The sequence below is a fragment of the Danio rerio genome, chromosome 12 (assembly GCF_049306965.1).
Source record: "Danio rerio strain Tuebingen ecotype United States chromosome 12, GRCz12tu, whole genome shotgun sequence".
Classification (NCBI taxonomy): Eukaryota; Metazoa; Chordata; class Actinopteri; order Cypriniformes; family Danionidae; genus Danio; species Danio rerio.
In genome coordinates this window covers 50,657,501-50,672,576 of record NC_133187.1, presented here as the reverse complement: position 1 = coordinate 50,672,576, position 15,076 = coordinate 50,657,501, and the positions used below count along the sequence as shown (strand labels likewise).

At 33.3% G+C, this 15,076-nt stretch overlaps 2 protein-coding genes and 1 long non-coding RNA gene across 13 annotated transcripts in view; 1 reads left to right on the top strand and 2 right to left on the bottom strand.

Moving 5' to 3' along the window:
- Window positions 1-213: 213 nt before the first annotated feature.
- On the bottom strand, window positions 214-3,647 carry LOC137496780 (uncharacterized). 2 transcript variants are annotated; one of them, XR_011017358.2, is made up of 4 exons: window positions 3,430-3,647; window positions 3,241-3,331; window positions 886-989; window positions 214-799 (listed from the first exon to the last, which is right to left on the bottom strand). It is a non-coding gene; the product is annotated as an uncharacterized lncRNA (long non-coding RNA). The 2 variants fall into 2 exon arrangements; XR_012388268.1 differs by lacking the exon at window positions 886-989 and having other exon boundaries at window positions 222-799.
- Window positions 3,648-4,796: 1,149 nt separating this feature from the next.
- On the bottom strand, window positions 4,797-11,162 carry anapc16 (anaphase promoting complex subunit 16). 2 transcript variants are annotated; one of them, XR_012387610.1, is made up of 4 exons: window positions 11,103-11,162; window positions 9,739-9,892; window positions 7,748-8,294; window positions 4,797-5,468 (listed from the first exon to the last, which is right to left on the bottom strand). XR_012387610.1 is itself a non-coding variant. In NM_001017878.2 (4 exon segments), coding segments are annotated over 3 exon segments (327 nt in total). In that variant the 5' UTR covers window positions 9,881-9,892; window positions 11,103-11,138; the 3' UTR covers window positions 4,802-4,983.
- Window positions 11,163-11,369: 207 nt separating this feature from the next.
- ascc1 (activating signal cointegrator 1 complex subunit 1) overlaps window positions 11,370-15,076 on the top strand; it is a 192,131-nt gene continuing 188,424 nt past the window's right edge. For 2 of the 9 annotated variants that reach the window (XM_073917634.1, XM_073917627.1), the window contains exons 1-3: window positions 11,387-11,434; window positions 11,870-11,997; window positions 12,260-12,359. In XM_073917634.1, coding sequence (XP_073773735.1) covers window positions 11,883-11,997; window positions 12,260-12,359 — 215 coding nt within the window. In that variant the 5' untranslated portion in view covers window positions 11,387-11,434; window positions 11,870-11,882. 9 annotated transcript variants of the gene reach the window in all.

The window sequence follows — 15,076 nt, the reverse complement described above, 5'->3', positions numbered from 1 at the left end:
ACAACAGATCAATTACTGTAGTTGTTTTGTTACCATAGCAACTGTAGAATCACCACAACAGATTAATTAGTATAGTTGTTTTGTTACCATAGCAACTGTAGAATCACTGCATATACTATATTTGTTGTCTGGTCATGTGCATATTAAATGATAAATGTGATACTGGATATATTTATATAAATGATAAATAAGATAAAATGCCCAAAAGCTTTTGTAAATATATATATATATATTTTGGCATTTAAATTTGATCACAAAATACATTCATGCTTCTTCATTGTCTTTATTCACAATAAAACAAGAAACCTATAAAAATGTTCAGATCATATTTATTTCAACACCCAAAAACAAAGGAACAGAGTAAGAATATTGTGCATAATGAAGAGGAAGATATATTTCAGTCTAAACCCCCAAACCTCATTACCATAGTACAGAAACTATGCTATTACTGTAATAAAATCTTAGATATGATCAAGAAATGTTTTTAGATTTTATGTTGCAATATATCCATTGAAGCAAAATAAAACAAGCAACATGTAAAACTATGTTCAGTTCATATTTCAACCCAAAAAACAAAGGAATGGAGTAAGATAGTAGATTTTGCATGAACCTATACTTCATATAAACCCCTGAATCTCATTACCATATTACAAAAATATGTATACATAATGTGTTATTATCTGATGCATGCTTTATTTAGCTTCTGCATAATGCATGGTGTTGTTTCTTTGTTTGCAGTGCTGTGTGGCAGGCTTTAGGACCCAGACAGCTCCAGATATACAGTAAGAAACGCCCTTTACTGAAACACAAAAGTGGACAATAAACATCCCATCTGAAGAGAACAGAACATTCAGTACTTTCATCAAGCGCGTCTTCACTTCTCACTGATAAACATCTCCAGCCACTGAAGGAATTCACGCAGCGTCACATTACAGCACATTACATTTATCTGCCACTCATCTTTATCATGCACTTCTTACATTCTCCTGCTGGGGATACACAAAACTTTCCTAAATACACTTACAAACCTTACTTTTAGAGATAAACTGATGTCATGTGTGTTATTATTCAGAAGTATTTCATTTAGGTGTGTATTAGGAGCTGATGTGTGTGTGTGTGTGTGTGTGTGTGTGTGTGTGTGTGTGTGTGTGTGTGTGTGTCAGTGTTCTATTCATCTCCCTGATTGACCGAGAGCCACACACACACACACACACACACAAACATCTCTTTTGTACAGACTGCATGCATTTTCTACAGCCATGCATTTAGCTGAAGATACTTGTGACAGTTTGTCTCACAATTCTGTTTGTTTGTTTATTTATTTATCTAATTTGCAAGTTTGTAGCTCAAGAATAACTCAAAACACTCGGATATAAACTCAGATATCCAAAATAAATGTCTCAATTTCAAGATGTTGTTTTAGAATTCTGAGAAAAAATGTCAGAATTGCACGATATAAAGTTATATATATAAGTCAGAATTATAATATATAAACTCAAGATTTCTGAAATAAAAACAAAGCTAATTTCTAAGATGCAAATAACTCAGAATAAAAGTCACAATTCCAAGATATAAACTCAGTATTCTGAGAAATAAAGTAAGAATTGCAACATATAAAGTTAGATATTAAAAAATAAATCAGAAATATAACATATAAACTCAGATATCTGGAATTACAACTCAAGAATTGCAAGTTATAAACACAATATCCAAAAAATATGTCTAAAATATAATTGTTTAAAATAAATGTCACAATTTCAAGATGTAAACTTAGAAATCTGAGAAATAAAGCAAGAATTTCACTATATATATATATATACATATATATATATATATATATATATATATATATATATATATATATATATATATATATATATATATATATATATTTATATATATATGTATGTATATTTATATATATATATATATATATATATATATATATATATATATATATATATATATATATGTATATATATATATATATATATATATATATATATATATATATATATATATATATATATATGTATGTATGTATATATATTATATATATATATATATATATATATATATATATGTATGTATATATATATATATATATGTATATATATATATATATATATATATATATATATATATATATATATTTATATATATATATATATATATATATATATATATATATATATATATATAGAGAGAGAGAGAGAGAGAGAGAGAGAGAGAGAGAGAGAGAGAGAGAGAGAGAGAGAGAGTCAAAATTATAATATATATATTCAGATATCTGATATAAAAACAAAACTAAATTGTGAGATGCACAGAACTCAGAATAAAAGTCAGAATTTTAAGGCATAAACTCAGATATCCTAATTAAAAAATCTGAATTCCAAGATAAAAGTATATATATATATGTGTGTGTGTGTGTGTATGTATGTTTATAAAGTCAGAATTATAATATATATATATATATATATATATATATATATATATATATATATATATATATATATATATATATATATATATATATATATATATATATATACGCAGATGTCTGAAATAAAAACAAAACTAAATTCTAAGATGCACAGAACTCTGAATAAAAGTCAGAATTTTAGGACATAAACTCAGATATACACAATTAATGTCACAATTCCAAGATATTCACCTAAAATTCTGAGAAGTCAAGTCAGAACTTTAAGACATAAACTCAGATATCCTAAATAAAAAGTCAGAATTACAAGATATCAAGTTAGTATTCTGAGAAATAAAGTCAGAATTGCAAGATATAAAGTTAGATCTAAAAATAAGTCTTTTTATAAATAAAAAATAAGAATTATAATATATAAACTCAGGTATCTGGAATTACAACTCAGAATTGCAAGTTATAAACACAATATCCAAAAAATATGTCTAAAATATAATTGTTTAAAATAAATGTCACAATTTCAAGATGTAAACTTAGAATTCTGAGAAATAAAGTCAGAATTGCACAATATAATGTTTATATATATATATATATATATATATATATATATATATATATATATATATATATATATATATATTTGTATGTATATATGTATAAAGTCAGAATTATAATATATATATATTATATATATACAAATTCTTAAATGCAAAGAACTCAGAATAAAAGTCAGAACTTTAAGACATAAACTCAGATATACACAATAAAAAGTCAGAACTGCAAGATATAAACTAGAAAATACTCACTATTCTGCCCTCACTCCGGCCTCTTTCCAACACGTGAGATTGTGGGAGAATGCTGCTTTATTCCATGCCACATTGTTGAAACAGAGTGAAACTATGTAAAAAGATGTACATGAAATGAGCTATAGTTTTCTATGTACATAACAATAATATCTGAGATAGAATATAAATACAATCAGATAATAAACTTACAGACAACGCTTCTACAGATGATTACAGGATGAGTGGATTGTAAGTGTCTTCTTGTAGGGTGTTCTTTTTAAATGAAGCAATTAACTGATTCTAACTTAAATGTTTCTATGACAACAACAATTTAAAAGAAGCTAAATGAATAGGCATTACTTATGGATTCTCATAGATATATACATGTATATGTGTATATCTCTGGCTTTGGATGGCCACAGTCCTCCACTGTACCTTGGTCCCGCATTCATTTCAAAGGAGCACTACCCTGTAGCAAGATGGCGGCGCTATTGACGCATTCCGTCCAATAGACAACAATAGGGCAGGCGACATCTAATGTATATATCTATGATGGATTTCTAAATACTAATATTTAGTAGATGATCCAGCACAACGTTAGATTAAAAAAATAAGTCAGAATTATAATATATATAAACTCAGGTATCTGTAATTACAACTCAGAATTGCGTTATAAACACATTTTCCAAAAAATATGTCTAAAGTTTAATTGTTAAAAAAATTTATTATACAATTACAAGATGTAAACTTAGAAATCTGAGAAATAATGTCAGAATTGCATGATATATATATACTCAGATATCTGATATAAAAAGAAAACTATACTGTGAGATGCACAGAACTCAGAATAAGTCAGAATTTCAAGACATAAAATCAGATATCCTAATTAAAAAGTCAGAATTCCAAGATAAAACTCAGAATTCCAAAATAAAAGTCAGTTACAGGATATAAACTTAGAGATCTGAGAAATAAAGTCAGAATTGCACAATATGTTTATATATATATATATATATATATATATATATATATATATATATATATATATATATATATATATATATATATATATATATATATATTTTTTTTTTTATGTATGTATAAAGTCAGAATTATAATATATATATATATATATATATATATATATATATATATATATATATATATATATATATATATATATACATATATATATATATATATATATATATATACATACTCAGATGTCTGAAATAAAAACAAAACAAAATTCTTAAATGCAAAGAACTCAGAATAAAAGTCAGAACTTTAAGACATAAACTCAGATATACACAATAAAAAGTCAGAACTGCAAGATATAAACTAGAAGATAAATTGTTAAAAAAAATTAATTTGAAGCTGCAACTCAGATTTCCAAAACAAAAGTCAGGATGTTCTAAGATATACACTTATAAATGGAAGAAACATGTCTTTTGACTCGACTTGTCTGAGCAGAGTTTTATTTTAAAACAATACAGACCAATAAATTGTGCCTTCCAAAAAAACCCTACTTTTTAATGTTGAAAAAATGTAAACGCAGCATAAATCTCCTCCTGATCACGTGTGTTTAAAAAGGCTTTTATTGTGCACGCATTCACACATGTAAAACAACAACAACACAGGCTCATTTGGAGGTATTACTAAAAGGCTTCATCCAAAAACACAAAGCATATTTACACACATGATTGACACAAAAAGCCAATATAAAGCGCGACACTAATGTCAAGAGTTCTGCAGATGGAGAGATCATTATGAGGTTGTGAAGCCCAGGAGCTGCTCGATGGGTTTATACTTCCACTCATCCGCCTCCAACTGTTCAACCAGTCCAGCCAGACGCTCCATCCTCGACACCTGCTGATCTGAGGTCAGAGAAACACACAGAGTCAAATCACCAGCTGAGTTTACATTCAAAGATGCGAACTAGATTCATGAGCAAACTGTAATATGACATACAGCATCAGTGAATAATTTCCAGCACACGTCGTTTATGCGATAATCCAAAATGATTTGGAAAATTGCATATACGATGATGGATGTGATTATATATTCAGCTTTATATAAACAGCTGAGGCCACACAGTAACTCAAAGGTTAGCACTGTGGCCTCACAGCAAGAAGGTGGCTGGTTCGAGCCTCGGCTGGGTCAGTTGGTGTTTCTGAGTTTGCATGTTCTCCCCGTGTTGGCGTGGGTTTCCTTCGGGTGCTCCGGTTTCCCCCACAGTCCAAACACATGCGCTATAGGGGAACTGATCAACTGATTTGGCCGAAGTGTATGAGTGTGAATGAGTGTGTTTCCCAGTACTAGATTGCGGCTGGAAGGGCATCCGCAGTGTAAAACATATGCTGGATAAGTTGGTGGTTCATTCCGCTGTGGCGACCCCTGATTAATAAAGGGACTAAGCTGAAGGAAAATGAATGAATGAATAAAGAGCTACTGATAATAAAATGTTTTTCCAAAGATGTTTTTAAATAAATTATACAAATATATATATACAAAGTAGGATTGTGCGATGTCGATTAATTTGGCATCGTACGATGTATGTGAAACATAGCGATGGACGATAGGCAGAGGTTAGAGGGTCTACTGGTTTCTATAAATAATTCTATTCTGCTTATAATAATTCTGATGTTGAATTGTGTTTGAGTTATTGGCCTACGCTTGCAATCTGTCCTTGACAACATTATCAGACCATTTAATTGACTGGTTAAATCAACATTATATAGGCTAGAGTAGTTATACTGACACTGTAAACATTTATTTTCATGCACAACTGTGTGTTCGCTATGAAAGAAAACACATATCTAATGCTTGTCGTGGTCATAACTCTAAAATGTGATATGATTATTTAAATGAAGTGCACGCTTACGGTTTCATTTTCACTGCTAAGTGCTGTTCATACTTCACGCACGGCTCTCAAACGATCCCTCTGTGCCACAAACTGAACATTATTTACAACTGTATTACCTGTTACTCACAGCATATGCAGGTTCTGTTCACTAAAGGAGACGCGTGCGCGTTTATCATTAAGTGGGGCGTGCGCCCGCAGTCAGCAGCTCACTTCAGGTGTGATGTCCCGGCCGTGAATACATCATTATATGAAGACAAAAATGACATATTTGGGTGAATTATACCTTATAATTACAGCATGTGACTCTTTTAACATCATTTGGAGGTGTCCATGTTGCTGAGCAATTTGTGTGAAACAATGAGACGACTCGTGCAGCCGCCTTTGCTTCTCTCCTGAACTTGATAATATGACTGGCAGAATCGTAGAAATGCTGGATTAAGATCGTCTAGGGGGTCGAATCGAGATCGCCATCTTTTTTTAAATAATTGTGCAGCTCTAGCAGGGGTGAATTAATTATTTATGAATCATGAATTAATTTATAACGAATTAATAATTTGTAGCCTACCATTTCAACAACCTGACCCGCATGCTCTTTGTTTGACCACTTTTTTTGGAATATATATGTGAATGCTCTTTTCTAGAAAAATTCCCTAACGTCCTCGTCTGTGTGAACAACACTTTTTTGAATTTACAGGTAAAGTCGTTCCGGAAATGTTCTGGATATTTACCGGTATCACTGTGTGAAAGAGGCTAAAGTATGTGGCTGTATGTGTGTGTGTGTGTGTGCAGGGCCGGTGCGTCCATAGAGGCGACCTAGGCGGCCGCCTAGGGTGGCAGAATAGAGAAGGCGGCGTCCGTGACACTACCCTCACCTCTCGCGCCCTCAGTTATATCTGCATCTAGGGTGGCAGACCGTCTTTTGCCTAGAGCGGCAGTTCAGCTTGCTCCGGCCCCGTGTGTGTGTGTGTGTGGACACGTGATGTGCGTTTTCAGCAGACGGAGGGCTGTTCAGAAATGCTAGGGAAAACACGGTGTGGATGTGGATCATTTTCATTCTAAAATGCCATTTTAATACTAAGACGTATTAGTGTAAACAGGGCCTGAGTGTGTATTTTTCACTAGCGGGTTTGCGACAGGGGCGGGATCGGCGATGCCTCGTGTTGTCTATTGGCCATCGGCGATGGCATCATCTATTGGCCCAACCCTAATTAATATTTAATTAAAAACATTTGAACTAAATCAGTCTAATCAATTCAGAAAAGACCAATTAAATTGATCAAAAAGTTACAGTATTGACATTTCTAATGTTATTTGATTTAAGTGTATCAAAGCATAAAGCGTTTGCAGAGCAGAGCGTATCTAATTGTTTAAATAATATTTTAATAAGTGGTTTAGATATCTATTTTAAGTCACCACAACATTCATTCGTTCATTTTCCTTCGGCTTAGTCTCTTTATTCATCAGGGGTCACCACAGCGGAATGAACTGCCAACTATTCCAGCATATGTTTTCCGCAGCGGATGCCCTTCCAGGTGCATCCCTGTACTGGGAAAAACCCATACACACTCATTCACACACACACACACACTTATATACTACGCCCAATTTACTTAATCAATTCCCCTATAGCGCATGTGTTTGGACTGTGGGGGAGAGAGAACATGCAAACTCCACACAGAAACACCCACTGACCCAGCCGAGACTCAAACCAGCGACCTTCTTGCTGTAAGGGCACACTGAGCCTAAAAAACTGAACTAAACAAGTATGAATTCTGACTTTATTTCTCACGGTTGTGCGTTTATATCTTAATAGAGATTTTGCAAAGCAGCTTTAAAGGGAAACACCAAGCAAAAACAACAGAAGTCATGATGCAAACTTCACACAAGAGTTTTCTTTTCCCCCAGAAGACAATGGTGATATTCAGATCAGCTCAAATCAGTGTTGATTATTATAATAACAGTCTTTTTATCAACAATGTACAGTTCAGCGGCTATTAAACAGCTCAACAATAGAGTTATTATTCCACACAGTTCAGCCATTGCAAAATCACTTATGAAACTAATTAGATTAGAAGTAATCCAAGCACTTGATTAAACAGGTTTACCAGTGTTTTCCTGTGCATTTCCTATTACGTACCATGTTTAACCTGCTTCAGCGTGGAAGCAACCTGATAGCTGAACACAGACTCGCACAAAAACCGGTCCGATCCATCTGTGGAAACAGAAATACATTCGTTATTATAGCTTATTCAAAATAAAACTGTATTCAATTCACACTTATCCCTATAGCACTTTTACAATGTAGATTGTGTCAAAGCAGCTTAACATAGAAGTTCTAGTAGCTGAAACCGTGTTAGTCCAGTTTCCAGAGTTTAGTGTGGTTTAATTTTCACTGCTGAAAGCCCAAACACTGACGAGCAAATCCATCACTGTGCTCCACAAATCCCAAACCAAAGCAAGCCAGTGGCGACCCTAAAAACATTTAAGGCCTACAACACCACATTTCAGTAGATTTAGGTATACATATAAGCTTGAGCTGAGTTATAGATGATGATAGTGTTGACGTGCAGTGTGTGCTCCTCATGAACGCTCCGCAGATCAGAGCTTTTGTTGGTGTCCTGATGAACTCCTGACTGACCCATAAACTCAGCTCAGGGATTTGAGGAACAAAAGCAGTACCAAAATCTCCCTGTGATGTTTATGTAAGGGCCGGACGTGCCGATTCACACTTCAGTGATCAACAGCGCCGGCTCACTCGCTGTAAAACACTCACTCATTACTGATCATAGCTTTACAACTGTAGTGCACTTGTGTCTCTAATTACAGCGTGTGGAAAAAAGTACATTATTCAGTAATCCCTATAAATATCAATGCTTGGAAATTAAAATACTTCAGATTTGAGTTAAATACGGTGTCTAGATTTAGTTACAAACACTTGAATGTTTTAGCTAGGCAATGATTACTGATTGCAGTAATGATTAAGGTGGCTTTACTGTATATCCACAGAAAAGCTGTACTGGAATCAGTGTTTTTGATTCTGATGAAGACAGCAGACGTCAATGATTTACTTTAATTATTCAACCTGACATGTTTACTGCTATATTATATTAGAAAAGTTTCTTAAATTAAATATATCGTGTTCAATGGGGAGGAAAAGTTGATGTTTTTTACCCAGACATTTAAAAAGGGTATATTTCAGAGCGGTAATCACAATACCGGGATCTTTTTATCCAAGTTCATCACACCGTCAGGATCTTACACCAGCCCATGCCTAAATGAGGCCCAGTGACTTTAAAGAAAACAAATATTAAATGAGCTGATGGAGTGGGGCAGCGTGATGGCGCAGTTGGTAGCACTCAGTGTTGCCAGATTGGACGGTTTCCAGGCAAATTGGGCAGTTTTGAACACGATTGTGCAGGTATGAAATGACATAGGCAGGTATATAAAATTTGTGGGGGAAACCGGAGCACTCGGAGGAAACCCATGCCAACACAGGGAGAACATGCAAACTCCACACAGAAACACCAACTGACCCAGCCGGGACTCGAGCCAGCAACCTTCTTGCTGCGAGGCAATCACGCTACCCACTGCGCCGCAATAATAATATTTAATAATATTATTATTAATAATAACAATAATAAATGAGCATCACACACCCTCCATCATCTCCCCAGCTCCTTTTGGGTAGGTGTAGAGAACTTTTCTGGGCGGGATGAGCTCAGAGGCACTGAAGCCGGAGCCGGTCACTGAACTCCCACTGACTCCTCCAGCAGAGGACGAGGACGAGGAGGCGGCCATTGAGGATCTGCGCTGTACCCAGAACACACACACACACACACACACACACACACACACACACACACACACACACACACACACACACACACACACACAGAGAGACAAAGAGATAGAGAGATAGAGAGATAGAGAGATAGAGACATAAACACAGATGCACACACACACATTTTATATTTACAGTTGAAATCAGAATTATTCGCCCTGCTGTGAATTTAGTATTCTTTCATCCCAAATGATGTATAACAGATTCAGGCATTGTTCACAGTATTTCCTCTAATATTTGATCTTCTGGAGAAAGTCTTATTTGTTTTATTTCTGCTAGAATAAAAGCAGTTCTTAATTGTTTTAAAGTCATATTAAGGTCAATATTATTGGCCCCTTCAGCAATATTAGTGTTGGATTGTCTCCAGAACAAACCACTGTTATACAATGACTTGCCTAATTACCCTAACTTTACCCTAATTACCCTAGTGAAGCCTTTACATGCCACTGTAAGCTGAACACTAGTGTCTTGAAGAATATCTAGTCTAATATTATGTGCTGTCATCATGACAGAGAAAAGAAATCAGTTATTAGAGTTATTAACACTAATATGATTAGAAATGTGTTAAAGAAATCTCCTTTAAACTGCACTTGGGAAATATATGAAAAATAACTGTACATGTAATTAATTCTGACATTAATTACATAAGGATATTCAGATAACTTTAGACCAGCAGTATTTGTCTTGTAACTTGCAATCATAATAACAGAAAAATCCTAAATAATTGAAGGTATTTCAAAGCGCTCACAATAACAAAATTGTTCATTACAGTAAATGTTATACACTGAATACCGCTACTCGTCTATTTTATCCCTAAATATCACTACAGACTGCTGATGTGTGTCTTATTAATTCAAAACAACCAAAAGTCACACATTTCTTACTGTTTTTACGTTTTAATTTAGTTGATTGAACAACTTACAACAACACTAAACTACTGAAACTATCTTTAGACTGGGAACATGTGAATATGACACTCATTAGCGCATTATTTATCCAATAAAGCTCGATCTTTTTAACCCATACTGATCAATAACATGTTTTCAACAGACTGAACTCCTGAAAGTAAAGCTCAGATCAAACACATAATCAGATACATCAATACTCAACATTAATATACGCATTAAATAAAGAATAAATCGCAATGTTTGTTTACAGTGTGTAATATTTGTTGTTTACCCGTGTAGCTCGATCCGCCGCTGTTTTTACTTCAGTGTGTTTTGATGACGTCAGTTTGCCGAAGATCACCATCAGCGCCCCCTAAAGACACGGCAGAACGAAGAAATCTGATAGAGGGTTTCTTTTTTTATATATATTTTTAAGAAATTCTACCTTATAGTGCCATATAATGTTACTTATTTTCAAAACACTAAGAAAAAATATATAAATACGTAGAAATTAGTAATTTTTATAAGCAGCGGTGAAAAAATCGTGACGTAAGGCGGAAGTGAGCGCAGACGGACGCAGTCGCAGATACATGCTAACGAACAAGCAGCAGCAGCAGCTCAAAGGTAGAGTAGATATATTCATTGTTTAATAATTAAAAGTAATGCGTTTAACGTTATGCAGAGCTGTTAATTGTTTTTGAGTCAGTGTATCTTAGTCAGCGCTTCATTGGTGCTGAATCAGACCAGTTATCATGACAGCTGAAGCGCATGCGCACAGAAACTGACTGAAAGCAGATTTTGTTAAACTTCTGTACTGAACATTTCATAAACACACACACATACACACACACACACACACACACACACACACACACACACACACACACACACACTTTCCTTGATAGCTCATGTAGTCTGTTTTATAGGTGAACCCGGCTTTAAATGTTCATTTGTTTAGTAGTTTGTCCTGCATCCTTATGACAGGCTAAAATGTGTATTAATTTTGTTCACTTATTAAGAAATATGTCATCATCTGATGATGCTTTCTTCTTCCTCCAGCAGTTTGTTCCTGATGGAGGTCTTACGGCCGCCTCTCATTAACATCAATGGGAGAATCTACAGAAAAAATCCAGTGCAGGAGGAAACGTATGAAGAAGAGGAAGAGGATTATTCATATTCAGAAGCAGGTATGTGCAGACTGAGTGTCTAGAAGAGTCAACTTTGCCCCTGAAGGCTGCATATTGTTGGAGTTTTACAATATTTATCATTGAACAAACTAAAATTCTTAATTTTGAAATGTCTAAAATGCACTTTTTATTAATGCTGCTGTTATTTGTATGTATTTGTTGAGCAATAAATGATTAATAATGAAGTGAGGACACTGAATTGTGAGTTGAGTGGATTGTTGCGTCTGTCTCCTGATGTGTGTGTTGTTGTGTGGATTTTCAGCAGTGGATCAGTGTCTGGACGAACCCTGCGATGCTCATAACATAGAGCAGACGGACAGAGGTTTCCGCTGCGCTTTAGACGTGCCCAGTGTGCTTTACAAGTCAGTGTATTATCAGCATCTCTCACACACACTCACCTAAGAACATTTACAGCAATGCATACAAATACAGAACACAATTACGACTTTTAACATTCAGTTATTCAGGCATATCTTATTTCTTAGCATTGCAACTATATATAAGACTATACTTAAAGGCTTCACTAGGGTAATTAGGGTAAAGTTAGGGTAATTAGGCAAGTCAGTGTATAACAGTGGTTTGTTCTGGAGACAATCCAACACTAATATTGCTGAAGGGGCCAATAATATTGACCTTAACATGGGTTTAAAACTATTAAGAACTGCTTTTATTCTAGCTGAAATAAAACAAGTAAAACTTTCTCCAGAAGAAAAAAATATTACAGGAAATACTGTGAAAAAAAAATCCTGAATCTGTTCAACATTATTTGGGAAATATTGGAAAAAGAATAAAAATATTTATGTATTTATTTGTTGTTTTTTTCTTTTTCTTTTCATGTTTTGTTTTCCTGAAATGCTTTTAAGTTCTAATCTGTATTTATATTAATGCATTATGTTGAAACATAAACAGATATCCACACACACAGAAAAAGAGAGATTTAAGCCCCTTTCACACAGTGATGCCTGTAAATATACAGACGATTTCCGCAAAGGTCTGTATGTGTGAAAGGGGCTGAAGAGAGATAGACACATGAATACAGATGCACATACACACACACACACATACACACACCTACACATTATATGCACTGTTGAAGTAATCACTTTCCTGGTAAATTTTTATTCTTCACCGCTAATATTATATATTAGTTATGCTTAACAGACTTTAAAAGTTGTATTTCTTTTAGTTTGGCTGGAATAAAAGCAATTTTAAAGGTATTATTATTATTATTATTATTTTAGGCAATATTGTTAGAAAATATTGTTTGAAATATTTGTTTTGGTCTACAGAACAAACCGCTGTTATCCGATGACTTGTCTTTAAATGTCACATTAAGGTGAATACTAGTATCCTGCAAAATACTACAATTAATATTTAGTTTAATATCAGAATTAATATTAATATCAGAATAAGTGAAGGTATTTCAAAGCGCTTACGGTAATGAAATTGTTCATATCAGTAATATATTATACACTGAATACCACAACATGACTACTTTATTTCTAGATATCACTACAGACTGCTGATGTGTGTGTTATTAATCCAAAACAACCAAAAATCACACATTTCTTAGTAAAATATACTGTAATGTATGTATTTCTTTACTTATTTATTTTTGCATTTATTTATTTATTTATTTATTTATTTTGTATTTATTTGTTTATGTTTTTATTTATTTATGTATTTATGTATCTATTTTCTTATTTATTTTGTATTTACATTTACATTTAGTCATTTAGCAGATGCTTTTATCCAAAGCGACTTACAAATGCGGACAAGGATGCAATTTACACAACTAAGAGCGACAATGAATAAGTGCTGTAGGCGAGTTTCAGGTCTGTAAAGTCTAAGAAGGAAAGTATTAGTAATTTTTTTTTTTTTGAGTACAGTTAGTGTAATATCCAGAGAGGCAATTGCAGTTTAGGAAGGGAAGTGGACACTAAATAGTTGAGTGTTTAGTGGTTTCTTGAAGACAGCGAGTGACTCTGCCGTTCTGATGCAGTTAGGGAGTTCATTCCACCAACTGGGCAGATTGAATGCGAGAGTTCGGGAAAGTGATTTCTTCCCTCTTTGGGATGGAACCACGAGGCGACGTTCATTCACAGAACGCAAGTTTCTGGAGGGCACATACATCTGCAGAAGTGAGAGCAGATAAGAAGGAGCAGAGCCAGAAGTCGCTTTGTAGGCAAACATCAGAGCTTTGAATTTGATGCGAGCAGCAACTGGCAGCCAGTGCAAACGGATGAGCAGCGGAGTGACATGTGCTCTTTTAGCTTCATTAAAGACCACTCGTGCTGCTGCGTTCTGGAGCAGCTGAAGAGGTTTGATAGAGTTAGCTGGAAGCCCGGCTAGTAGAGAGTTGCAATAGTCCAGTCTGGAGAGAACAAGAGCTTGAACAAGGAGTTAAGCTGCATGTTCAGATAGGAAGGTTTGGACCTTTCTGATGTTATAGAGTGTGCATCTACAAGATCGAGCAGTTCTAGAGATGTGGTCAGAGAAGTTTAGTTGGTCATCAATCGTTTATTTATTTATTTATTTATTTATTTATTTATTTATTTATTTATTTATTTATTTATGTATTTATTTATATATTTTTGTATTTATGTATTTATTTATGTTTTTATTTATGTATGTATTTATATATCAGTTTATTTATTTATTTTTTTATTTATTTTTTTATTTATTTATGTATTTGTTTATTTATGTATTCATGTATTTATTTGATTATTTATTTATGCATTTATGCATTTATATATGTATGTATTTATTTAGCTATTTATTTATTTTTTGTATTTATTTAGCTATTTATTTGTTTATTTGATTTTGTGTTTATTTATGCATGTATGTATTCATTTTTTATTATGTATTTAATTGTGTTTTTATGTATATATTTATGTATTTATTTGTTTTTGTATCTATTTATTTTGTATTTAGTTAGTTTGTTATGTATTTAATGATGTGTTTTTTATGTATTTATTTATGAAAATATTTATTCATTTATTTTATTATGTATTTATTTATTAATCTTGTAATGTTTATTTTGTTTTGTATTTATTTATTTATGTTTTTATTTATGTAT